General features: G+C 38.3%; 1 protein-coding gene across 2 annotated transcripts in view; it reads right to left on the reverse strand.

The window, feature by feature from the left end:
• Window positions 1–15,685: 15,685 nt before the first annotated feature.
• Rgs7 (regulator of G protein signaling 7) overlaps window positions 15,686–27,237 on the reverse strand; it is a 228,618-nt gene continuing 217,066 nt past the window's right edge. Inside the window, exon 15 of one of the 2 annotated variants that reach the window (XM_008847790.1) lies at window positions 15,686–16,385. In XM_008847790.1, the coding sequence (XP_008846012.1) occupies window positions 16,335–16,385 (51 nt within the window). In that variant the 3' untranslated portion in view covers window positions 15,686–16,334. The remainder of the gene's footprint in view (window positions 16,386–27,237) is intronic. The other variant, XM_008847789.3, reaches the window with a different exon arrangement.

Raw genomic sequence — 27,237 nt, forward strand, 5'->3', positions numbered from 1 at the left:
AAATAGTCATTATTTTTGAACTGTTTTATTGATACACAGAAATGTAGTTCATTCTTGTGATTATTAAATAATAAATCTGTGGCATTTTATGTCATTTGCTTGTTAATTTGATCATTCCCCTATTGGATTATGTGTGTATTTACTCCACCCACCCTCCTTTTTTCCTATCACAGACTGCTGCAGGGGGCCTGGAGAGATAGCTCAGTCAGTAAAGTGCTGGCCACACAAGCATGAGGACCTGAGTTTGGCTCCCCAGTACCCACATGAAAAACTGGGTGTAGGAACCTGCACCTGTTATTCCAGTGTGGGGGAGGCAGAGACAGGAAGATACTTGCAGCTTGCCTGCCAGCTAGTCTTGATGAAATCGACAAGCTCTAGGTTCTGTGAATCCCTGCCTTAAAAATAAGACAGGGAGTGATAAAGGACTTGACATGGACCCCTGGCCTCCACACACATGCACACACAGGGTATGTACCTGCACCCACCCTCTCTCAACACACACCAACAGACATATACACAAAAAAAAATTGGGAAAAAAGAATGCTACGTTATTATTATTACATGCGTCATTATCCACATGTACATATTTAATCTAGAGACTAAAAATACTATTTAATAGATATAATTAAGTGCCCCCCAAGATGGTTGCAATAATTTTTAACTCCCAACAGTATCTACATGGACTCTTTCTGACCCTCAATAATTTGTAGTACTTTACGATATTAAAATGTTGGGCAGTCAGATGAAAGAAAACTAGTATATTAATATTTAGTTTTTACTTTTTATTACTGTTTATTGCTATTTTTATTATTTTCATTTACATGTGTGTGTAAGTGTCTGTGCAAGTGAATGCCAGAAGAGGGGTCAGGACTCCTGGACCTGGAGCTACAGGTGGCCATGAGTCATCCAGTGAAGGTGCCAGAAACTGAACTCAGGCCCTTTGGAAGAGCAGGAGGTTCTCCTAACCACTGAGCCGTCTCTCCCTTTATTTGTACTTCTTGATTACTGATGCGTTTTATCCTATTTTCATAGATTTGTTGACTATATTCTGTGAGTTTTCTGCCTATACATCATGTATATGTTTTCTACTGAGTTGTTTATTTTGTTTGTGCTATGTTTGAATTTTAGGAGTTGTTATGTTTTTGAAAGAAATTCTCTGATTCTTTTTCGAGGATGAGGTCACTAACTGGATTCCCATGCTCCGGTCAATGGCCCCACACCCACGAACATAGGAGCAAAGCCAACTTGATCCAGTGAGTTAGGAAAGGAAGAAAAGTGAAATTGGGAAAAGGGTGTGTTGTCGGGGATATGGAGGGATTGGAGGGGGAAATGAATGTCATATATGATCACATTTCATTGTTTATATGTATGGAATTCTCAAGAATAAAGAAAAAATTTTAAAAAGATTTTTATGTATTCTTTAAAAACAATGTACTTCTGTTTAACACTATATCAAATCATTTTATCATAGTGTTAATATGTAAACTATTGCTATATATAATGGTTTTTAAAAATGGAATGAAAAGCCTATAACCAGTTCTTCTGCCTTTACTCTCTTCCTCTTCATCTAGTCTCTTTTTGTATGCTATTTATGAACAAGTAGAATTTAATATTCAGATACAGCTGCATTTCCTACACTGTGCTATTTTATTTTTATTATTTTTGTGCTGATTTAGTTAGTGTCCTTTTGACTCTAATTAAGACATAGTTTTCTTCTTGACTCAAATTTTTTATATTATGTCATTGATTTATCTTGACTTTATTTTGTAAGACAGTCTTAGCATTCTTGATTTTACTTTTTCCATAGAGAAGAAATAATGATTACAAGATTATTTATTTAATAATACAGAATTTGGCCCCACTGAATTGTGATAGTTTCATACGATACAACTGTATTTCCACTCAAACCTGTATACCTGGGCTCCTTTCTTTTGTATTCATTTAATCATCTGTTTTAAGCTAATTTTACTTTCTAAATATTGGTGTCTCCAGTGGACAGTGACAGGGATGGCAGAGTATGGAGCCTCTAGTGGGAGAGGACTGGTGTCTCCAGTGGACAGTGACAGGGATGGCAGAGTATGGAGCCTCTGTGGGAGAGGAAGGCTGTCTATCTGACGAGTTTGTATTCATGCTCAGATGCCGAGGAGCTCAGAAGGTGGGCGACTGTGACCAGTGATAGTCATGTATATAGAGATTAGAAATGCATGTGAAAACGTCTCAATGTCAATTGCTTTGGAATGAATTCTTCTGTATGAAAAAAAATATATATATTGGTGTCTCCTTCAGCCAATCAGACAAGGATAAGATATAGAAGGCATCGGAATCAGAAAGAAACTTTTGACACAGAGTGTAGTTCTTGCTCCAAAGGAAATAAGAGATAGTTTATTCTGAGCCAAATGTGAATGAGCATGGTCCAGGAATGTGGATTCAGGTTACCTTGACGACATGCTCTACCATGAAGTTCCACAGATCTTCAGACTCACAGAACCAAAGAAAATTCTAAGTCAATGAATATATTAAATACATTGGTGAAGGCATCACATTGACAACTTATAGCAGAGTGCAACAGTCTCTACCATAGGTTAAAGATGCTATCTTACAACTTCACCCTTGGGAATGGGGGAAGCTGGTGGTCTGCTAGGTAATACATACCAAAAATTTCACCTAACAGTCACAAAAATGTTAGGTCAGATACAAAGGTTCTCAATAAATGGCTATTAAGTAGACTAAAGCTAAATCAACATTTCAAACAGTCCATCTCTACCTCATGATGTTACCGTTGGTGACTCAGCCTACAGGAGCTTCTACACAGATGGAGCTTCTTCAGAGAACTTCACAAAGTTTAATCTCTGTTTGCAGATGGCATCTTGCTACATGAAAACCTGAAACACCCCACCAAGAAACTGTCAGAACTAATAAACAAGACTACCGAGGTGATAAAATGTAAACCAGCATACTCAAAGCCACTGGGATGTATTATCAGAAAAACAAAACAGAATTGCAACTCTATTCACAAAGCTATCAATTCTTCTAATGAGGAGTAAGGTTAACCAATATGAGAAAAGATCTGTACACTAAACATTGTGATTACTGATGAAAGGCTTTGAAAACTAACCAAATAAATAGAGACCCCATCATATTTTTAAATGTCCATACTATGCAAAGGAATTTATAGATTAAATGTAATCTTTATCAACGGCCCAATAATTGCAGAGAGAAATTTAAAGACCTTAAAATTCATGTATACCCCCCAAACTCTAAAAAAAACAAATGAAATCATAAGCAAAAAGAACAAAGCTGGAGGGATCATTTTACCTGCTCTCAAGATCTGCTACTAGTTATGGTAATCAAAAACAGCATGGTGCTTGCATTTCAAAAAGTCCTAAACATTCAAAGAACAAAACAGAGAGCCAAGAAATAAATCCATGTGCTACACACCACTGATTTTTAACAGAGATGCTACAAACTCACAAAGGGAGAACATAGTCTCTTCACAGAGCGATGCTGGGAAAACTGAATATTCATATAAAGGAGAATGAAATTAGAACTTAACTCACACTGCTTAACAAAAGTCTACTCAAAATGGATTAAATATGACTCAAAACATATAGACCTCAAAAGCAAAATTAGACAAATAGGATTATGTCAAAGTAAAAGGCAATCGCACATCAAGGAAATTAGTAACATAGCCAAGAATCATCCTGTGGAAAGGAATAAAATATTTGCAAATCATACAACTGGTAAAGGGCTAAGATCCAAAATATTAAAACAAATCAATACCAAAAAAGCAAATAACTCAATAAAAAGGTAGGCAAAGGACATGAACAGACATTTCTCAAGAGATGTCTTACAAATGTGAACAGATTTGTGACAGAATCTCAATACCACTGATTAGAGAAATGCAGGTTAAAAGTTCCAATAAGAAACCACTTCATTCCTGTTCGTTCCTGTTAGAATGGTGGTTCCCAAAGAGACAGACACAGCAGATGGCGATAAGAATGTAGAGAAAAGAAAAATCTTTACATACTTTTAAAAATTATTTTTAAATATTTTATCCTTTTTTATTTATTTTTATTTTATGTATATGAGTAGATTGTCTGCATGTATGTAAGTGCACCCATGTCATGCAATGCCTGTAGAAGTCAGAAGATAGCCTCGGATACCCTGGAACTAGAGTTAAGGATAGTTGTTGGTGGCCATATGGGTGCTGGGAATCAAACCTGGGTCTTCTGCAAGAGCAGCCAGTGCTCTTATCTACTGAGCCATGTCTCCAGCCTCTACATATTTTTGATGGAGATGTAAATTTGTGTAGTCATGAAAACCAGTATGGAAGTTCCTCAAAAATTAACAATTGAGCCACTGTGAGGTCAGGATGTCAAATACAGAGTTCACTCCCATTATTCATAATGCCAAGATAGGGAGTCAAACTGAATGTTGATCAATACATGAATGATAAAGAACTAAGTGGTGATAAATATACACAGCGGAGTGCCATTCAGCCTTTACAATGAGGGGATGCCTGTCATTTGCAACAATGTCAATGAAACTGAGGAATCATGCTAAGTGAAATAAACCAGGCACAAACAAATACTGCATGATTTCACCACAACATGAATCCAAAAACTTAACTAAATTTGTAGAAATAGGGAATACATTAGTGGTTGCCAGAAGCTGAGATTGAGTGGAAATAATGGAGATATTTGCCAAAGAGTGCCAAATTTTAGGGGCTGGAGAGCATTTAAGAACACTGGCTGTTCTGGCAGGAGACCCAGATTTGAATCCCAGTACCCATATGGTAGCTAACAACTGTCCATAGCTCTAATTCCAGGGGATCTGATGCCTTCTTCTATCCTCCATGGACATTATACAACAGGGGTGCACTGACACATATGCAGACATAGCACTCATACACATAAAAGAAAAAAGAAAAAGAATATCAAATTTTAGTTATATGGGAAAATTAGTTTAATAGATCTATTTTATACCATTATGATGGTAGTTAATAATAATGTGTTGCATACTTCAAATTTGTGAAAAAAATAGGTTTTTAAAGATTTTATCCACAGAACAACAAATGTATGAGGTGATGCAAATATTAATTTCCTTGATTTAGCCATTGTGCAATGCATACATATATCAAAACATCATGATGTATACCATAAATATTTATAATTATCTTTGCACTTAGATCAATAAAAAAATGAGATGCTGCAAGCAGTTTTGAAAACAACATAATCTTATGTGGAATGCATGTATTCTTTGGTCTATGCTTGTTACTTGTCAGAAGGAAATAGCTTTATAATCATTTATTTAAAATTTTTTATTTATTCTTAGCTAATTCCATGCATGAATATAATGTATTTAGATCATATCCACCCCCATTTCTGTCCTGCAACTCCTTTCAAGCCCTCCCTACAAAGCCCTCCCAACTTCACGTCTTCCTCCCTTTTTATTATTATTTTTATTTATAATCTACCAATTCAATTAGTGCTGCCCATGTGTGCATGGGTACAGGGTCTTCCACTGGAACATTGGAAACTTCAAAGAAGACATGCTGCTAAAGAAAACTGACTCTCCCTCCCTCCCCAGTGTGAAAGAAAGTCCCAGAAAGAGCTCCTGCATCTTGGAATGAATTTCTGAAAGGCTGACCAACTGATTATCACTCCAGAGACTGTGGAGAGTCTGGAATGTTGCAGATCCAGAGCCTATTCACAAATTATCTGGGGGACATCTTTAACCTCATAAATAGCCACACCTTGCTTACCTCTGTTTCTTAATTAGCATTCTTGTGACTAATACAATGTATTAACTTAGCAGACCACCAGATCCCACCAATCAAAAGGCTAAGCATGTCATCAGATAACATTTGAGACCTATAGTAGAAACCCCCTGCTTTGCTAAGACCTGCCTACCGAATGTATCCACCAATGAATTTGGAAAAGTGTCCTGATTTATGACTTTTCTTTGTTCTGTTACTATAAAAACATAATGTAACTGTTACCACGCTGGAACATGAATTTGGGGTAATCTGAAGCTGTGTTCCCGGGCCATGGTCACTCATATTTGGCTCCAGAATAAACTATCTTTTATCCCCTTTGAGGTGAGAGTTATGCTTTTGTGTCAACACCAGCCATTAACTGCCAATAGCTCTCATCTAAGGGCAGGAATTTGTAAACTCCTGCCTATTCCCACTTATTTTAAATATAACATATTTTCATTTTAAAATAAAGCAAATAGCTACATCAGTAAAAGAATTACAGCTTCAGAAGACATCGCGCTGTGTGGAAGATTGGCCTTCTTATAGGCTTTACTATTTGGTCCCATTTGTTTTTGAAATTTTGTGTCATAAATAATTCCACATAAACATAAAGTCACAATTCAAAGTTCCTTAGAATTTTTTATGGAGATTTTGATGTCATATTGAATTGGTAAAGTTATTAGCAAAGAACTCATATAGGCACAGTATTGGAAATTCCCATTCATCATTAGTTAAGCATTCATTTACATCCTTCAGTTAAACTTACTAGTTTCCTCATGAGGTTCTTACAATTTTGCTAATTTTAATATTAAATATTTTGTATTTTTTAAAACAAATTTGGATGAAATATTGTGACAATAACTTTTACAATATGAACATACTCTGACAAGTGACGTTTATTTAACCTTGCAACCAAAAAGTTAATTGTAGCTTGTTTATAATGTAACAAGCTCATTGAGTCATAGGCGCCTCTTGTAAACCAAATATGAGTTTAATTCCTCATGACCCTTCCTTGCCCTTTCCCAGAATAATGTATGTATGGGTTTATGTATATGGTGAATATCAATCACGGCAAGTGATTACTCACTGAAGGCAAGGAAAATGTAAAGGTGATTCCTTTTGTGTTTCATAGATGGGATTAAATTGATAAGGTCTGCTTTTGCTGTGTGTGTCCTAGGTCAGTGGGGGTCAGTAGGGACATAATTGTCTTATAAAACATTTCCTCTTTTACTTCCCCATTTTATGTTGAATATACTGTTTCAATAAAAGAGCAAGTCTGCGTTCAGGAGTACAGTTTTGAGAGTAGTCTGAAGAAAAAGGTTCTTAGAACAGTTTGGATCCCTCTTTTTTTTTAACTTTTACAAAAACTTTATTAAGAATTTCATACATGCATATAAGATGTTTTGATCAAATCCATGCCCACTCCCTCCCTTCCAACACTTTCCATGTAACCCTAAAATCTTTTAAGGACTAGATACAAGCTCCCAAATACTTTTGATATTTTTGGCCTTTGGGATAGAGTATGTTGTTAATAGGCTCAAGGACATGTTGCCTTTTAGCACAGAAACTGGATACATTTCTTTGGAGTATTTTTACCCTTACTGCCTGGCCATTTCCTACCTCTTATTCATATTATGCCATCCTCTGAACGGGTTACCCAAATTGCCAATAGGCAATAGGGACGCAGACTACTCTGGCTTCTTCCATGTTGAACAGGAAACCAGGTGAGGCAATTGGAGTACTCCTTAAGTGGGTCTATCTAAAAGACTCCCAAATTGCATAACTCTTGTCTCTAAGGGGAAAAGGAAGTCCTTGAATCATGAATAGGAGATGTAAAGGAGAAGTAAAGGCAAGGGTAATTAGCATTACAAGTTCCAGTCAGGGAACTAAAAAAAAAGCAGAACAGGGCAATTTGCAAATGTTCATATGAGAGTCCATTGGAGTTTCTTGACAAGGGCTTCCAAAAGGATCCCTCTATTGGGTTCTTCCTCATTTTTCTTTTGTCTTCCAAGGTTGGACTAATTGGGTGGGAAGAGTAGATGGATACTCAGGTGAAGGCCCAGTGACCCTGCTTGGCACTTCTTTAATGAAAGACACAACCTTCAACAAGCCCAATTGTGACTATGTTTAGGGATCAGGTTCAGCCGAAGTCATGATGATGGTAGTGATTTCATGCAGAAGGTCCTGCTGTATAGCATCCTCTTACTAAAGGACCTGGAATTTAAAAGAATCTGGTGCTAGGAGCTACATATGAGGGAGAACATTTGTCATTTGTTTTTCTGAGTCTGTGTTACTTCACTTCGAATAATAGTTTCTAGATCCATGCATTTGCCTGTAAATTTCACTATTTCATCTTTGTTTACTGCTGAATAGAACTCCATTGTGTAAATATACCACATTTTTGTTAACCACTGGTCTGTTCAGTGATATGTAGGTTGCTTCCATCTCTTAGCTATTGTGAAAAGAGCAGCAACAAGCATGGTTTTACAAGTGTCTCTTCAATAGGACAAGTCCATTGGGTACATGCCAAAGAGTCGTGTAACCTCTATGTGAAGATAAGTCAAAGGTCCTGCTCGACCATTGTTGGCTTCTCTTGGAAGCATGGAGGAAATGATTCCTCCATGTTCACCCTCCTCTTTATAGACTGGACACTGGTTCAAGTCCAACTTGTGGGGTCTCCTTGGCCTCCTTGATCCTGAGGTCAGATGACCCACCACCATTACAAGACATTTTGCGAGATGCTGATAGTCCCTGGGAACTAATCGACCTAGGAGGGCAAGGAGCAAAAAGTGTACTTTTGTCCTTCTGATCCAATTAGTATAGATCTCAAGGTATGTTTGTTAAACATCCAAGTAGGTTAGTTCCACCAGTCTGCTACTTTTAATTACTGTGTGTCATGTAGATAAATCTTGGGCAAAGACCAGTTGTTCGTTTCAATCCAAACCACCACGAGAATGCTACTAGTATGTGAGGACTGCCTATGTGAAGAAGCCGTTCTTCCCCAGATGCTAAATATGCCCTCATCTTGACCTTTCAACCCCCAGAACCATGCCATGCCTGAGGCATTTTGTTATAGTGGCTGAAGAGTCTAAGACATAACAGACCTAGTGACAGATGTCATTAGAAAAATAGCAACCAAGCTTTACCTCACTGTTTCCTTACCCTTGTCCTGGTTCCTGCAGTTATGTCTGTTTGCATACTTATTTATCAGAGTCTGATCCTAGGATCCACATATGAGGGAGAACATATGTCGATTTTTTTTCTGAGATTGTGTTACTTCACTTAGTATAACAGTTTCTAGTTCCATCCATTTACTTGCAAATTTCATGATTTTGTCTTTCTTTACTGCTGAGTAAAACTCCATCGTATATATGAACCACATTTTCATTATCCACTCATCAATTGAGGGACACCTAGGTTGCTTCCACCTCTTAGCTATTGTGAAGAGAGCAGCAACGAACAGTTTGGATCCCTCTTAATGTGCATTCACAGTAACAGCCACAGGATGTCTTACCTCCTTTTTCTCATTGACCATGGATTCGATTTAGAAATGTGTTCAGTGTTATTTGAGGGCACCCTCCCATCAACAGTGTATCTGAGATATTTGTGAGACTGAACTAGAGGAAGGGGTGGAGTATTAACTGGAAGTGTCCCCCGACCACTATGCTGGCAAGCTATAGTCACACTTCCCACTTCATCAAGAGGGTCAGGGGCAAGCCAGTTACCCCTCCCATGCGATCAGTCAACCATAGCTGCATGTGGGGGAGGGGCTAATTAATCATATATAAGCCCAGAACGCCATGAGGCACCTCTCCCACCATTTTGTGAGGCTGTCTGGAAGTCACAGGATCTATATTTGAATGTGGACTTTCCAGCACAGCCATAAAGGGGGGTTCCCACTCTTCTGTAAATAAACCCCAGCCCTATGCTCTGTTAGCAAACCCAATAAACTAGTTAGGATAAAAAAAATAATGCTAATGGAAACCTTCATTATTCCACTAAAGTTGACCCCATGTAGGCAAATCCTTTGGTCTTTGATTTTTGTTTTTGTTTGAGACAGAGTCTCCCTGTGACCCCCAGCTGGCCTGGAGCTCACTGAGTGGACCTGGCTGGCTTTGAACTCACAGAGCTCTCCCAGGCTCTGCCTCCTAGGTGCTGGGACTGAGGACGGGTGCCACCATGCCAGGCATTAGTCTTTGTTTTCTTAACCCTACTTTTCCACCCTTAAACTTCATTCTATATATATTTATGTAACCTGCTTCAAGTTATTTCTGGAAAAATGTGTGGAAAATTGCCTCTCCTTGGAATAATAAAAATATTCTTTCTAAAAAAAGTAATAAAAGGTGATAGTTTGTTCATTAGCATTTTAAAAGTTTCTAAATAAACATACTTTTGGTTCCTCTCTATTTTGTGTTTCTTCTAAGGATACTAAATGCTCTTAGGAATTCAGACATTTAAAATAAATAAGGGTTTAATTTCATTCTCCTGAACAACAAAAGTTAACTCATAACTTCTATGTACTGCATGACAGGAAATGTTAGGGTTTAAATAATGTACCTGTATGCTCCAAATTGTGTTCTGAAATTTTCATCTTGTCCAGGTACCACAGTAAATTTCTCTTGTTTTCTGGAAACAAAACAAAAACAAACAAACCCAACCCAAGTCGCCCTAATTAGGTTTATTTAAAGCAACTATTCTTCTCTTCTCTCTTCCGCCTCTCCTCATCCTTCTCCTTCTGGGGACTGATGAACTCCTAACCTGCTGCTTCGCTTGACTCTCTGAAGCCTCTGCCTGAAGACTCTCCTGCTGAGTCTGTGGACTTCCTTGATGCCTAGTTCAGAAAGTCTATCTTTCTTTTCCCCTCCTCTGTTCCCAGTAGCTCCAGCTTGCCTATCCTGTGCTTTCTTTCTCTAGTTCCAAAGAATCTTTATTAATATGTGTACATGTGTGTATTGGTATAAAGCTTTGTGCATGAAAGTGCAGCACCAGTGTAGACCAGGCTGGCCTCAATCTCATAGACATCCTCCTGTCACTGCCTCCCAAGTACTGGCTCTTAAGATTTATTTGTTTTTAAATTATGTTTATATGTATGTGTTGTCTAATGAGATTGTGCATGCGTGAGTACAGGTGCCCGAGGTGCCCCTTGAACTGGTGTTACAGGTGGTTGTGAGATAGGTGCCCAACATGGGTATTCAGAACTAAACTTGAGTCCTCTGCAACAGCAGTACACATACACTTAACAGCCAAGCCATCTATCCAGCCCCTTTAAAATTTTTTATCTCCAAGACCAAGAACCTGCAAAATGGATCCCACATCCCCAGTGTCATGAATAACAAGTAACTATATCCATCAGCTTACACTATCATCTGCTTTCATAGTGAATCCTGGCAAAGCCCCTGTAGGCTGCCAATCAAAGCACTTGTGTGGACGCCGATGCCTTTGGAAAAGGCTGTTTCTCAAGATTTAGCTTCCAGAATCTGTTCTTCCAGGACACAGTTAACTTCCCCCTTCTCAGAATTTCCCTTTGGTCACCGCTTCAGCCTCACTACTTTATTGATAGTCTGACTGTCCCCTGGTCCTCCATCACAGCTGTCTGCACTCCTGGCCTTTCCCAGGATCTCAGATATCTGGGCTTTCTCTTCAGTTTCATCTTTCCTGTGCTCCATCCCTGACTCCGTCAGGACTAGGAGGGAATGTGAGGATACTTATTTGTCTTTTTAAAAAGATGATTTTTTTTCAAGAAAAAGAAAGAGAAGAGGATAAGATAAACGTTATTTTTTTACCAGTTATGTACAAGCACTGTGCTTGGTGATTTACATATAGTATCTTAATCCTTTTAACTAATACTGAAGTAAGATGCTATTAACCTTTAAAATATATTAAACATGCTCTGATTTATTGGATTTACAAACAAGTATGACATGATTAAGGTCTTATAACCTAATAAAGACATTAAGATTTATGAGTCAGTTTATTAATCACGCTGTATTTGTGTACACTCAGCTACTAATGACCTTTTTGAAAATGAAGTTAAAAATACATAGGCACAATTGGGCTTGTTGACGGTTGTGCTCATTCATTAAAGGAGTGTCAAGCAGGGTCACTGGACCTTTACCTGAGTACTCAGCCACTCTTCCCAGCCAACTAGTCCAGCCTTGGAAGACAAAAGAAAAATGAAGAAGAACCCAATAGAGGAATGCTTTTGGAAGCCCTTGTCAAGAAACTCCAATGGACTCTCATATGAACATTTGAAAATTGCCATGTTCTGACTTTTTCTAGTTCCCTGTCTAGAACTTGTAATGCTAATTACTCTTGCCTTTACTTAAGTAGCTTTCTAAATTTAAAAAATAAAGTGTATTATTATTGTCTGTGTGCACTCATAGAGGTGTGCGCTGCAATGCATACATAGAGACCAGAGCACAACTTTGTGGAGCTCATTCTGTCTGTCCATTTTTACATGGGTTCCAAGGATTGAACTCAAGTCACCAGGCTTACACCACAAGCTGATTCACCCACTGGGCCATCTCTGTGGCCGTGTAGTTATTGTTTTACTAATTCCTGGTGTAGGTTTTCACCATTTTCTGCTTTCTTTTGCCATTATTTGCTTTTCTTTTCTGCCTGAATCTATGATTTTGAATTGTAAACAAAGATAATTTATAAGCAGTGGCAAACTGTGAAAGACTGTCACTGAAATCACCCATCATCTGTACAAAGCACATTCTTTACACACCATATTCTAATAGGGTATCCTATGCTTTTAAACAATAATTTTGTTAACTAGAATTTCATTCCAAATTTCCACGTGGGATATCTCATTGTTTTGAATAGCCTATTAGTGTAATTTGTATTTTATGTATTTCCAAAAAACCAAATAAGCATATAATTAAATCTTTCAACTCTTCACACTGTTTAGATTATAGCCTATATGCAAATTTCTACTACCAAGTCTCTCTCTCCCATTTTGTGATGGCTTTATTAAGTAGTAATCTCCACCACTGATTTCTCACTGATGTTGGTAAGGTTTTCAGAATTTAAATTTATCTACATAATTAGTAAGGCTTACATAGCCTGGTTCTCTCCTCTCTCTCTCTCCCTCTCTCTCTCCCTCTCTTTCTCTTCCTCCGTCCCTCCCTCTCTCTCTTTTTTTCTCTCTCTTTAGTAGCCAGAGTTTGCTATACCTTGGCATAGATAAAAGTAAAGAAGACAGCTCACCTTCTAGTTGAACAACCTTTGCATCATCCAATCCTTGAAATGTATCAAGTTTCTTCCCTGTGTCAAATTTCTTATCTGGATCAAGTTTCTTACCTGAGTTAACATTTCCTCTGTGAAATATGGATTGCCCCATAGTTTGTTTATTATTCATTTATTTATTTATTTATTTATTTTTATTTTTATTTAATCCATAGACATGTGTAGCATATCCAACCCTGAAGTTAGACTTCCTGGATTCGTATTCTGTTGACAATATGAATGCATTACTTTAAGACATGATGTTGGGTATGTTGAATATCTTTAAAATGTTTTTTAACATTTATTTATTGGGAGAGGGTGTGCCATGGCCTGTGTGTGGAAGTCACAGGATAACTTTTGGGAGTTGGATCCATAGACATGTGTAGCATATCCAACCCTGAAGTTAGACTTCCTGGATTCGTATTCTGTTGACAATATGAATGCATTACTTTAAGACATGATGTTGGGTATGTTGAATATCTTTAAAATGTTTTTTAACATTTATTTATTGGGAGAGGGTGTGCCATGGCCTGTGTGTGGAAGTCACAGGATAACTTTTGGGAGTTGGTTCTCCTTCTACCACGTGGGTTCTGTGGATTGAACTCAGATTGTCAGATTTACTCAATGGGCCATCTTATTGGCCCTGACATGTTGAGCACTTTAAACTGAAGGAATTTAGAAATAGCAGGTGTCGGAAAGACTCTCTGGAGTTCCCAAATATCAGTTCACAGGGTCGTCAATGAGACATGGGGTCTCTGCACAAGGGAGCACACCCCTAGCTCTGAGGATGGGAGGATGTGGTGAGGAGGCAGAGCAATCAGGACCTGATATCCCCACTTTGCCACCTTTGGCTCATGTCTCTTGGTCTGTTGAATTTTTGACCCTCCATTCTTTATGAAGCCCACAGCAAAACCACTCAGCTGTATCCGTTTTTCTCAGGTCGTCACTTCCTTATGAAACTGCCTAGCACATTAAGACTTCTATTAGGCAAACATGTGCTTTTGTGTCCTCTTGCATTAGAGACCCAACCAAGAGCCTAGAAGAGGGAAAGGAAAAGATTATTTTTCCTCCTCTCTAATCTCAATTTTCTTTTGGCTGTGGGACTTCCAATTGTTGAACTCTTTTCTTCAGTGGTCTCAAAATCCCAGAAATTGCTGTGAGGATTTAAAAAGAGGATTTCATGGGCATATAAAGTCCATTCTGTTGTTCTAATGTGAAATAGGTTCCATAGACTCATGTATTTGAAGATATGGCCCCCAGCTAGTGATGTTGTTTTGCAAGGTTGTGAGCTGTTTAGGAGTCAGAGTCTTGAAGCAGGAAGTGAGTCACTGGGGGTGGGACTTGAGGTCTGATAGTCCCACTGCATTTCCTGTCCACTCTCTGCTTCCTGATTATAAAACATATGATGAGCTTCACTCATGTCCTGATCCTGTTGCCATGTCTCCCTGACCTTGATGAACTGCATCCCTTTGAACCACAAGTGTAAATAAACCCTTCCTCCCAAAAGTGTTTGGTATTTTGTCACAATAATGAGAAAAGTCAATAATGTAGTGACAGTAAGTTCTCACTAAATGCTAACAATTGCATCGAATTCTTTGTTGTTGTTGTTTGAGACAGGGTTTCCCTATATCCCCAGCTGGCCTGGAACTTGCTGTATATGCCAGGCTGGCCTCAGTCTCACAGAGCTCTGTCTGCCTCTGCCTCTCAAGTGCTGGGATTAAAGGCATGTGCTACCAATCTCAGCTACATTTGATTCTTACTAAAATATTATTTACATATTTATTTATTTTATGCGTGTGTTATGCCTGCATGTATATAAGTGAACCCATGTCATGTAGTGCCTGTAGAGGACAAAAGAGGAGTCATTCCCTGGAACTGGAGTTACAGATGGTTGTTAGCTGCTGTGTGGGTGCTAGGATTCAAACCTGAGTCTTTTGTAAGAACAGCCAGTGCTCTTAATCACTGAGCCATCTCTCCAGCCCTCCATCTGATTCTTAAAAGGAATCTATAGCTACTGGAAAACTAAGAAACATTGACCTTGGGCATTCTTAGAACGGTGCTTTAAAGAAAAGCAAACCAAACCAACCAAAAAAAAACACCCTCCCCAAAAAATAAACCAACAGGAACAGTGCCTGAGTTGGAAAGTCATACACAAGCCTCATTCTGAATAAAACATTCATTAGCTTTAGCCCAAGCATAGAGATGCACATTTCTTTTTAAAAAATATTTTATTATTTTTATTCTATGTGTATGCGTGTATTGTCTGCATGTAGGTAAGTGCACCCATCTCGTGTAATGCCCACGGAGGTCAGAAGAGGCTGTCAGATCCCCTGGAACTGGAGTTCTGGACAGTTGTTAGCTGCCATGTGGGTGCTGGGATTCAAACCCAGGTCTTCTGCAAGAACAGTCAGTGTTCTTAACTCCTGAGCCATCTCTCCAGTCCCAGAGATGCAAATTTCTAACAAGTCAGAAAGTCCTATTCAAATAGGTCTGAAAATGTGGAAGTCTGATTTATAGTGTTTTCCCATGGAAGATAAGCCATCTCCCTGGTCCCAGGTCAGCCCATCAGGGAAATGCTTCCATGGTGGGTTCTGGTTCTTTATCACTTTAGATATTGAACCCGGAGATGCATTTTCAGACAATAGCTAAGATCCCAGCTCCTTTCACTTTCTGTCACAGCACCAAAGACAAAAGTTACCAAAGCAAAGAGATTCTGCATCTTTTAATGAAAGATAAAACAACGATATAAACATACACAAATTTACAGAGAAGAGGTCAACTTTGATACATTTGGAGTAAAAGGTGTTTCTTATTTAAATATGGTATAAAAATAAATGCAAGAAACATGAAGGGAGAATGCCCTGATGACAGACAGACATGAGCTTGGTACAGACTGTGACTATATTGGTGAAATGGAACTTTCTCTGCTAATTTATTGTTTAATAAATGTGAAGCCATGTGTATATTTAGTGATATATGCTTTTTTTTCTTTTACAATTCTTCCAGTTTGTGATTGAATTTTCAGTGAACTGTGTGTCTAGCAGAAGCTTTAAGAGAGAGAAAAGGGAAAAAAAATGTACCTCACTTGAACTCGTTAAAAAGGGACAGACACAGATCCAGCTTAGTAAGGGGAGGGAGAGAGCAGACAGTGGTTTGAGATGGAGGAATGAGATGGCCAAGAGTCCTTGGTGACGGAGATGCCTTATGAACACATACAAAAAAGGAACGATTCAGGTCCTTCATCCATGCAACTTCTTGGTCTAATGTCCTTGGCGCCAGGTAACAGCACGAACTACAGAGGTTATGCAGCACTCCTGTCAGCTTCCACGCCACAAAGATGATCCTTTTAGTAAGACTGAACAAGACTTGTTAACCTCTTGGATGTGAGAGATTTCCCCTGAGAAAAAACGTGAAATGAAAAAAAGAAAGAAAAAAGAAAAAGAGAAAGAGAAAGGAAGGAGGAAGGAAGGAAAGAAGGAAGGAAGGGAGGGAGGGAGGGAGGGAGGGAGTAAGGGAAGGAAGGAAGGAAGGAAGGAAAGAAAGAAGGAAGAAAAGAAAGAAAGGAAGGAAGGAAGGAAGGAAGGAAGGAAGGAAGGAAGGAAGGAAGGAAAGAAAATAAAGCATTTACCACTAGAACCTACTTGTCAGTAGAGTCCAGTTACTTCTGCTGATTTTTTATGTAAGGATCATAACTGGACCCTTATTTTCTGGTGTGTGGTCCTGGGACTCAACCCCAAGACCTCACACATGCTAGCCACTCACTCTAGCACTGTATTCCATCCCCCAGATGCCCCCCAACTGAACCCTTAAAGTTCCCCTGAGTTCAAACATCAGGGTGAGCCTTCCCACTTCCCCATCCTCCCTCCACCAACACATCAAACAAATGACTCTCCCTCCCCAAACACTCCCTCCCCTCCCAGCCACTCCCTCTCCACTTCAAACAGACTGATGGGGTCACAGCACACATTAGCAAATCATAAACACGTTCCATGGAGGCTGAGCTATGAGGCAATGCTTAGGCTCCCAAACCATAATAAACACCCTATGATAAATCAGTAAGGTGTTCTGAAGGAAAACAATGGGGATGTATTCTGGGAAATAAGTGTTGCATTTATCAATATTGAGGAATGTGGGGTAGATTTAATTGAATGAAATGCATTTGGAGGATGTGCTTGGTCGTAATTTAGCACTGAGTCCAAATTCTCCATTGTATAGTGAATGGAGAAAAAGAAGCCAATTATGAATCTAGAGATAAAAGTCTTCCACCCCCTATTTCGAATTGTCAACATCTTTCTGTCATCTTTCAACATCTTTCTGGGAGCACTTGGCTTCATCCAAACTCAACTCTAGGAAAATTCCATGTGTTTTAATCCCACATATTGTGCTATTATACTAGTATATAGAGTACCTGCCCCCATTTCCTTTTTACTCCATTATATTTTGAAGTCTTGAAAGCCAGCTTATCCCTTTAACTGCAAATATTCTAGAGAGATAAGAAATTTGTCATTTTTGATGAGAATGCGGATTATTGATTGATGAGTTTCTCATCTCTCATTCTCTAAGTTCTAGTATAAAAACAAGTGATCCACTTATTTCATTGATTTTTTTTTTTCTTCTGAAGGGATGAAATGAGAGAACCTTAAAAGATTTTTTGAGAAAAATACTTAGGATATGATTTACAAGTCATAGCAATAGGCTTGACTCGCTATGTAGATATCTACTGTGGCTGAGTTTGAGGCAGGACTGGATGAGAAATCACTATTCACAGCCATTGTTTTCCCTTGTACTAGTTGCTATAACAAGAAAACCCAGACTGAATGGCTTAAAAACAATAGGAAATTACTTCTCATATGACTGGGAGCCTCAATGTGGGTGTTTAGTGAGGGTCCTCCGGTCCACAGATGATACATTCTTGGGTCCTCACACAGTAGAAGAGGTGAAGAAGCTCCCAGGGCCTCTTTGATAAAGCTCTCAATCCCATTCATAAAACCTCTTTCCTTCTGATATAAGCACTAACCTCCAACTCCGATGTTCTAGTATTATTACCTTGCCGTTCAAAATTTGACAATATACCTTTTTTCTTTGTTGGGGAGCACCCAACAAGCCCACAATAGCCACATTTTAGGCAAAGAATAGCATGCTTAAAGAATAACTGATAATTCCATAATCACTAGCAAAGATCAGTTAACTCCATAATTTGTATTTGATAAGCTTTCTTTATACGCCAAATAGTTATAGGTAAGTGTTCTTTAGAAGCAATGTAAAAGGAAGCTCAGTTTTCTCTTCCTTGGGCAAAGGCTTACAATGGAAGTTGCCCAAGTTTAGGAAGGCATTTCATAGTAGGCTATGCTTAGCTTCCAAATGGGAAGGAAAATAACAAAACAAAAAGCAGTTCATAATCAACATGAGATGCACCTCTGTCTGCATCTAAGGGAGCTCCTTTGGCCCTTTCACCTGTGGGGACACAGAACCTGCCATTTGTGATCCAGGAAGTAGATCTTCACCAGACATGGAATCTGCTGACATCTTGATATTGGATTTCCAGCTTCTAGTACCATAACCAATTTCTGTGTCATGTAAACCATCCAGTCTAGGGTATTTTGTTAGAGCAGCTTGAATGGATGCAGACAGCACTTCCCGTTTCTTCATCCATAAAATGAGAATAGTAACAACACCTACTTTAAAATTCTGTCCTGAACACGGATCCAGTCGAATGTTTTAAGCTGTTCTTAGAATATTCTATGGACTTACTTTATTTTGACTATTACCTTATTATTGAGATTGCTGCCAATACTGTCTTTCATATGATCTCTTAAAACACTGTTCTGACTGTGAAGGGCAGGAAAATTGCTAAGGAATTGAAGGCCAACATTATACTCTTTTCCATCCAAAACAGGCACTAGATTAGAAGTCTATATTTAAGAACTATATTATTTTCTATATTTGATACTGAGCCTCTGTGCTATTACTAAAAATGCATGCATAGGTAAGTATGTGTTTATTCTAAGGTAGAATAATACATCTTGAAAAAGGCCTTTCTCTTTCTAATGCTATTTGAAGAGGGAGAGTAGAATGCTTAGGGAAAGATAACAATATAAAATCATTTCTTTTAAAACTGTGGATTATTTTGGACAGGTTGTACTTGGATTAAATAAGCACCACTTGTGTAAAAAAAAACTGTGGATTAATGGGTGATTTGGTTCAAAATTCTAGACAGTGTAACACAGCTGCATTGGAATAATATGTTATTTGAAACCCAGGCATGTTTATTTTTTTATCGAGACTACAGAAATCCTTGTCATCTTGCTTTATAAATTTAATAAAAGAACAGGATTCTATTTCTACCCTTTATTTATTTATTTGCTTTCAAATTCCTGCAAAAAAGTTACCAGCATTTGGTGTGGTGGGGATTTCACTAAAAATAGGTTGTGGTCAGTTTAACAAGACCAGCTCTTGCCTTAGGAAATAAACACACTCTTTCATAGAACCTCACAGTAAACCTGGGGATTTGAGATGACAGACAAACAATGCATGGAAATGGGAAAATGCATGTCCCCACATTTGTGTAACATGGATTTATCAACCATGCAATGAGGATATTGGTTTTTATATTAAGATAATTAAAGGGTGATGTTGGGTACTAAAATGAACTTAAGAGCCTGGAGGTAAAAGCAAACAGCATAGATGCCCAGTGGCATCTCATCCAGATGTAAAGATCTAGACCACATGGACATACTTGCCAACCATGTATAAAACATACTTTGTTTACTTGTGGGAAAGAGAATGTAAGGCAGAATTTTAACACCCAGATGGTGTGAGCACGCTCTGCTGCTCATACTATTAGAAAGTACTCAAGTGGTAAGAATCCTGAACTTTCCTTCCAGGGACATACATCAATGTTATACTGCATCTGATGCCGGCCATCTGGAACAGCCACTTCCACGCAGCGCCTCGGAGGCTATGTGGAATCAGTCCCTGCCAACTGTCTTTTCATTATTTTTCTTAAGTTGAAGAACCTGAGAGATTTTCATAGCTAAGTTCTAAGCTCTTAAATTCTAGAACTCAAAAGGACAACTCCCACCTTTTCCAATAGCATTGATCTATAAATCTACTTACAGTAATTCTACATGAAGAACATCTGTTACTAACCTTGGGACTATGTGTGTCTAAGATGATGTAAACCCTTTCTGTCAGTCTCAGAAAGATAGATTACAGTAGAAACAGAAATCTATAGGAGAGACAACTACAGACATTTAGAACAAACCAAAAACTTAGGATGCTATGAGATGTTGTAGAATGTAGTTGATGAACAGCATGCTAGAAAAGTGAGTGTATGATCAGTTTCAGAGTAAGTGATGCCTGAAACTACAGCTGGTACTGAGGAGAATACAGAGCCGGTTGCAATACAATTGTCATACAAACAGAACTCTTTGTGAATCACTATAAAATTTCACCTTCATCAAACTACCTCTTTTCTACCCTAAGCAATCATCAGAGGTGTTGTAACCGGGGGGAGATGAACCAACAAAGACCCAGAAAACAACTTCTAAGGCTTTTATGTGTTTATTCTTAATTTCCAAGTGATCTCCTCACAGTTATGAACTTTATTTATGGTCCTAGGTATTGAGCCCAGGGCCTCACACATGCTGAGCAAGCACTCTACCTCTGAGCTGTATCCTCAGCCTTTTTGTTTATTTTTTATCTTGAGATGCAGTTTCACTAATTGCCCATGCTGGCCTTGAACTCATTTTCTAGCCAAGAATACCTTTAACATGTGATCCTCTTGCCTTGGCTTCCAAGTTGCTGGACTTCAGGTTTGTACCACTGGGCCCATCTTATACATTTATTCTTAATGTTTCCAAGTGATCTACTCACAGTTATGAATTTATTTATGAAACCATTCTTGTTCTTAAAGGAATAAAAGGAAACAAGGAGTCCCAAGTTTAGGAATGCACTGGAAAGACAGGCTCTGCGCCATAGCCAGTGATGACCAGAAGTACACTGCAACCTTCTCCTGAGCATCCTGTCCACAAAGCAAGTAAAGAAGCTACATTTGCCTGGGCAACTCAGTCTATGGGTTCTGTTATTACTGTGAGAAAAATACAGAGCCCACAAGCAGACCAAGGCGAGATAAATAGTAGGGTTAAAGAGGATGGCCCAAAGAACTTAGAGTGAATGGAAGGTCCTCACCTCTTATACTTTTCTGTTTAGGTTAACCTCATAGCCCTGGCCATTCCTTTAGACATCTTGCGGGTGTCCTGGAAATACCTACAAATCTCTCCTATGTTTCTGTAGATTTGCAAATACATTCTAACATAATGTCTTGTAGGCTGCAGCAGTCTAGTGATGTTTCTGCCTGTCCACTGGTTTATGGGATCCCACTGCCTGACAATTGTCTAGCCACAGACGCATGAAACAGCAGAGTCACCCATTTTGTCAGATAATGGATGCTTGTATAAGAAGCTGGACTTGGGACAGATTCTCTTCTTTTGTTCTCATGCTGAAAAACTCTCTCATCTCGCTTACAAGTACAAATAAATTATTTTCCCAGATTTCAAAATCATCCATTTTTCGGCTTCTCTGACCATCCAGTCTGTGTGCTGTCCCCTCATCAAGGTTCTCCAGCTGACCTCGGCACTTGCTGCTCTCCAACAGGCTCCCCTCTCTGCACACGGCGTGCACCTTACTCAGTCTTCAAAGATACATTTTCTACTCACATCTCTGCACTCTAGACTTTGCCACTCCCCTCCTTCAATTTTTGCCCAGGAGTCTGAACCCACACACTTACAAGCCTTGGAGTATCAGTTTGTAAGTCACCTGACCTGAGGAAGCAGCTGACCCCTGTTAAACATCACTCTTACAGAAGTTCCTAAAGAACTATATGATTGCTTGTGTGAATTGAACTCCTTGACTAGAAATTTCATTCCAAGGATACATTTCTGTAAATGAAGGTAAAAAGTGTCTTGGGATTAAACAAATTTCAATTTAGGGGAAGGATGACAGGAGGGACACTGATCTCATCTTATGTGTTAGACAATTCACTAACAGTGTCTGGTCTTTTCATCTTGGAAGATAGTGAGAAGGAACTGAATTTAGACTAGGTGTCTGGAAAGTTCTTTTCTGATTTAATTGAGACCAATTCTAAGTAAATTTACAGCTGAGTTTATTAAAGCATATTGGCTAACTCTAGCAAAACTGTGAGTGGATACAACTTCCCAGAATATTACATGTAAGCTTGAAGTTCTGAGATTTGAGAAAGGAAGGAAAAAGATTCTGTCAAATACCAATGCAGAGATAACCTATGAGCAATTCCATAGTTAAGCACTGATGACTAGATTCCTTGGTGAGCTAAGAAAGATCAAGCAAAGCCAAATACTTTACTTCCTTAGAATACTTTCCCATAAAGAAGGTAGTAGACATCAGTAGAGAAAATATAGAAGGAAAAAAGGGAGACACAATATTATTTGAAACAAAATTATTTATACATTAATATGCCCTTCTACTCTTTTATTTAAAAAGCTATATTTTGTATTTTCAAACCAAATTTAAATATTCTATAGATAATATTATGACTTATTGTGAACATAAACATTTCAGTGATTATATTTCAATCATTTACCATGGTACACATTTCTTCTAAAATAACTGTTTTCTAACTAGTATGTGAAGAAATTTATTTAGAGAGATGCAATAACACTTAGGAAAATAATTAAACATTATAGATCAGAAAATATCACAGTGTATTGTACCTCATAAAGGAATTTGTTACTTGTGAAATTTTTTAATCCATACAAGTATAAAAATACACAAGTACAATATGTTTATATATAGATGTAAATATATAAAAAACATATGTAAAATATATCAGTCAAATGTGTCAAATGTGATGGTATTGAAAAAAGATGAAAGCAGACTGCTCTAGATTCTGATTTTAATATTTGCACAATATTATACCAGTAGATATGCTTTGATATATTTAAGAAAATCATAATTTCTAGACACTTAGAGTATGTTTTATATTTAGTAATTATGTGATGCAATGCATGTTCTTGTATGAATCACAACACCTGTGTTTTCTTGGGATTAAATTACTTCAAGTTAAATTACTGATTTAAAATAAGAGATTCTGAAGGCTCTTAGCATATTGCCTAGTCACATGTCAGAAAAGGCAAAGCAACCCACACTTCCAGGAACAGTGAATGAAATGATCTCATTTTTATCTCTTCCCTTTCCTCCATCCCTTCCTCTTTCCATCCCTTCCTTACTTCCCTCCCCCATCCTCTCTTTCCTCCCTCCCTCCTTTTCTCCTTCCCTTCCTTCCTCTCCTTCTCTCTCTCTCTCTCTCTCTCTCTCTCTCTCTCTCTCTCTCTCTTTATCTCTTTCCTTTCCTTTTCTATTTTCATCCTGGCACTGAACCCATAGTCTTATGCATGCTAACAAGCTCTCTACACCCACAGCTCTTAGACTCATTTTATTGCAATTCAGGGTTTCACTAAGTCATTCAGATGGCCTTGAGCTCACAATCCTCCTGTCTTAACCAAATAAATAGCTGGAATTGCAAGTGTATGTACCAACATATTTGGAGATCTGTTTTCTATTCCTATAACACATTTAGAAGAATATGTTATTTTGCTGCTCCTGGTTCACACTTAGCTACTAATAACAGTAGGGTTTTTCTTTTTTTTTTTTTCTTGTCTATTTATTGGCATTTTCATTTCTTGTTAAAACTGCCCAAGTCCTTTGCTAATTTTCCCAATGGCAGGCTGCTTTTCTGGTTATTATTTACCCAGAACTTCCTATATAAACTATTTTAGCTTTGACTCTGTCATGGACATGCGTATTGACAGTTTTTAAAAAGGGTTTACCAGATTTGAGGACAGGAGCTTGCTTTAAACAAAAGATCTTGGGCTAAGTAAGGCTTGGAGCAGTCTTTCATGGCATCTCTGTGGATAAGACAGAGAAAGATGTGGTTCATAACTAGGCAAACAACTACCTTCAAGGCGTGCTATTTATTAGAGTAGTGAACTTCCGCCTTCCTTCCTGTGCTTTATGGCATTTTAATCATTAGTTTGAATAATGATATTCACAGAATGCAGGAAAATGAACACATGGAGTAAACCTGATCATTTTGTTTAAAAGACTAACAAAAAATATTCCAAACATTTATGAAAAGCTACAGAGATACACTATGAACTTAATGACAAGATACAATTTAGTGGAAAGAAGGTGAGGATTCAAATTTACATTAAAATGAATAAACAGCAAATAGAAATCCTAGAAACCAAGGACAAGATTGGAGAAACAGAGCTGAAGCGTGTAAGAAAAACAGTGTTTCAGAAAAGTCTAAATGAAGCCCCAAATCACTACACTTCACTTTGTCATGGTTGGAGGCAGGGTTGGAAAGCTAGCGTGATTTTCAAGCTAGATTGTCAAGCACATAGGCAATACCCCAAGTCCATGTATGTTGAGTCATACCTCAAGTTCTGTACTTGGTTATATCTTAGAGGGATTTCTTATGACCTGACCAAAGGAGAAGGGCAGTTAAGACAGTGAGCAAATGAGTTGAGTAAAGGAGGAAGCAGTAGAGGGCCACTCTCCTGATGCAAGATCCACATAGAGGAATCTCATGGCAGCAGTTAAGATGTCTTTACCTTATTAAGTCTTTTTACATGTTCAGCCCAATTTTCATAGAAATATCTTCTTGCATACTCAAATCTCAGCACTTTATATTTATATATTAATGATTTATTCAAATGTAAGAATTCGACGACAGTTATAAGAGCAAACACAGCTGACTCAACACTCCAATTCCCTTGGAGGTTGTGGAACTGTGCATATGTGACCAGAGCAGAGCCTTCCAGCTGTGACACTAGTTGTGTCCTTGGCACTCATCAGTGGAGAGTAGGAGGCACTGGCTGGCACAGGGCAGAGGCTCACAAAGCAGGCTCTTCAGTCCAGTATCATCTTCATCAGAAGAACTGATTAAAAATGAAAGATTTGGATCACTGGGGAACACAAATGAGTGAACCAGATGTCCTGGGTGGAAGGGCCCAGCAGGCTGTGCCTTATAAAGCCTTCCAGGGACTCTGACGTAGCTGGTGAGAAGCACTAATGTTTTGTAAGAGGAAATGCCATGTCAAAACTGCTACCCAGGTGATGATCATTACACTGTGTTGTCCTAGGATGCTTGTAACCAATGCAAGAGACAGAGACAGACAATGATTCTAATTTATGAGTCACAGAATCGGTATTTTCTAAGTCACTGGTAATTGTGAGATATAGAAAATTGAATCATGCTTCAAAGATTGTAAGCTAGAAACAACAAGAAAACTTGGAGAAAGTTGACGTAAATCACACCTTCAATAAATTCCCCATTGGTCATCTGGAGGAATGGCTGATACTATTCTACTTGGCTATAGGAAGCCGACCTAGAATCGATACTTAGAGATTACAGAAAAGAAGACTCTACTGAAAATGAGGATGGAATTTCTAAAAGATGTAATAGATTCCTCTGCCATCTAAGGTAACAAATCTCTGGATCTCAAGAGCCAGCAGATGCTGTATACCCACATAGCACTGAGTCCAGGAAGAAGACGCCTATGATGGACTGAGGACTGATCCTGGGTGAACAGAGTCTACTAACTTCCTTTGCAGTGCTGAAATACTAATAATGTCACCTTTCCCACAAAAGAGAAAGATTTCCCAAGGATTTAAACAATTTGTGGTGTTAGTAATATGTTCTTGTTAGACATTAATATCTGCATTTCAAGTGAACACTCTTACCGATGAGTGGTTGTAATTCTTTGTAGTAACTGAGCAAAGCTATTCTGTAATTGGTTTATATTGTCTATGAACTAGATAAAAAAAATTAAAAAACCTTTTTTTAAAATTTTATTTATTTATTTTTATTTTATGTGTATGTGTGCATTGTCTGCATGTAGGTAAGTACACCTGTGTCATGCAGTGCCCACGGAGGTCAGAAGAGGCTCTCAGATCCCCTGGGACTGGAGTTACAGACAATTGTTAGCCACCATGTGGATGCTGGGATTCGAACCCGGGTCTTCTTCAGGAACAGTCAGTGTTCTTAACTGCTGAGACATCTCTCCAGGCCCCCAAATTAAAAAAAAAAATCTTTAGGTCATCTACATGACTTGTAGAAAGAAAATAAATGACAACTGAACATCTTTGTCCTTCTGGAAATACCATAGCACTTTAGAGGTGCTATTTTAAAGGTATAATAGTTGTCATCGTCTATTTTTACTATTGGCCTCCAGTGGTTGAAACTACAGAAATAATGAATGTATTTGAGATTGTCAGATACCTGTTCCTGTCACTGTAAGATCCCGCCCACTGACAAATAAAACTGATGCAGCAGTCGGAATGTGATGTGCTCCACGCACACAGCAGATTTTGCCCGAGTCAGGTTTGCTGCATGATCTTCCAGAGGTGTAAGAAAACCGCAGCAAAGCGGACTGTCAGTGCACACACACTTCCAGGACCACAAAGGCACGCAACTTATAAAAAGAGGCCTTATGTCTTGCAATTTTTAAATGGGCTATTTTAGCATTCCAGTCTCCAAGAATCAAAAAAAAAAAAAAAAAAAAATCATCCCTATGACTTTCCATCAATGTCAAATTGGCTTTCTCTTTTCTGAAAAATGTTTCACAGGGGAGTGTTAAGGAACATACATCGTGGTTTAGAATGAGTGAGAGAAAGTGAGAAATAGCTTGGAGGCGAGCTAGAGCTATAAGAGTAAGTGGTCTTACAACTAGAAAGAACTGAAGTCTGTCTCTACTTAGTAACAGTTATGTTTAACATTATAATAATTCCTATCTTCACTTCAGTTCCATTCACATCTTTTTCCTAGCTACATAAAACAAAATTTCAAGAAAAGAATATGCAAACCTGTTGTCCCGAGGCTGCTAATGAAATTCTGCTTAACTCTATTTAATTCTTTCCCAAGTTATTTAACTTAATGGGGTAATTGAGACAGAGTTGTCTGCCTAGGAAGCGAGTTGCCAGGCATTGTGATCACAAGCAGTTAAGTATTCTGAAACATTCCCATGTCTTTAAGTTGTACTCACTTACAACTTGGTGTGTGAATATGAGATCTGGTGAGATTCAAAACATGTTTGAGTCACAATGTAAAGTCTGAGAATCTTCAAATAAAGTCAAAGCGATGATGCAAAACAATGTCAACTGTTTTATCACTTGTGAATCCGAAGTGAAACAGTTTCAAGTTTAGTTTT

This window comes from Nannospalax galili, unplaced genomic scaffold, assembly GCF_000622305.1.
Source record: "Nannospalax galili isolate Female #2095 unplaced genomic scaffold, S.galili_v1.0 scaffold604, whole genome shotgun sequence".
Lineage (NCBI taxonomy): Eukaryota > Metazoa > Chordata > Mammalia > Rodentia > Spalacidae > Nannospalax > Nannospalax galili.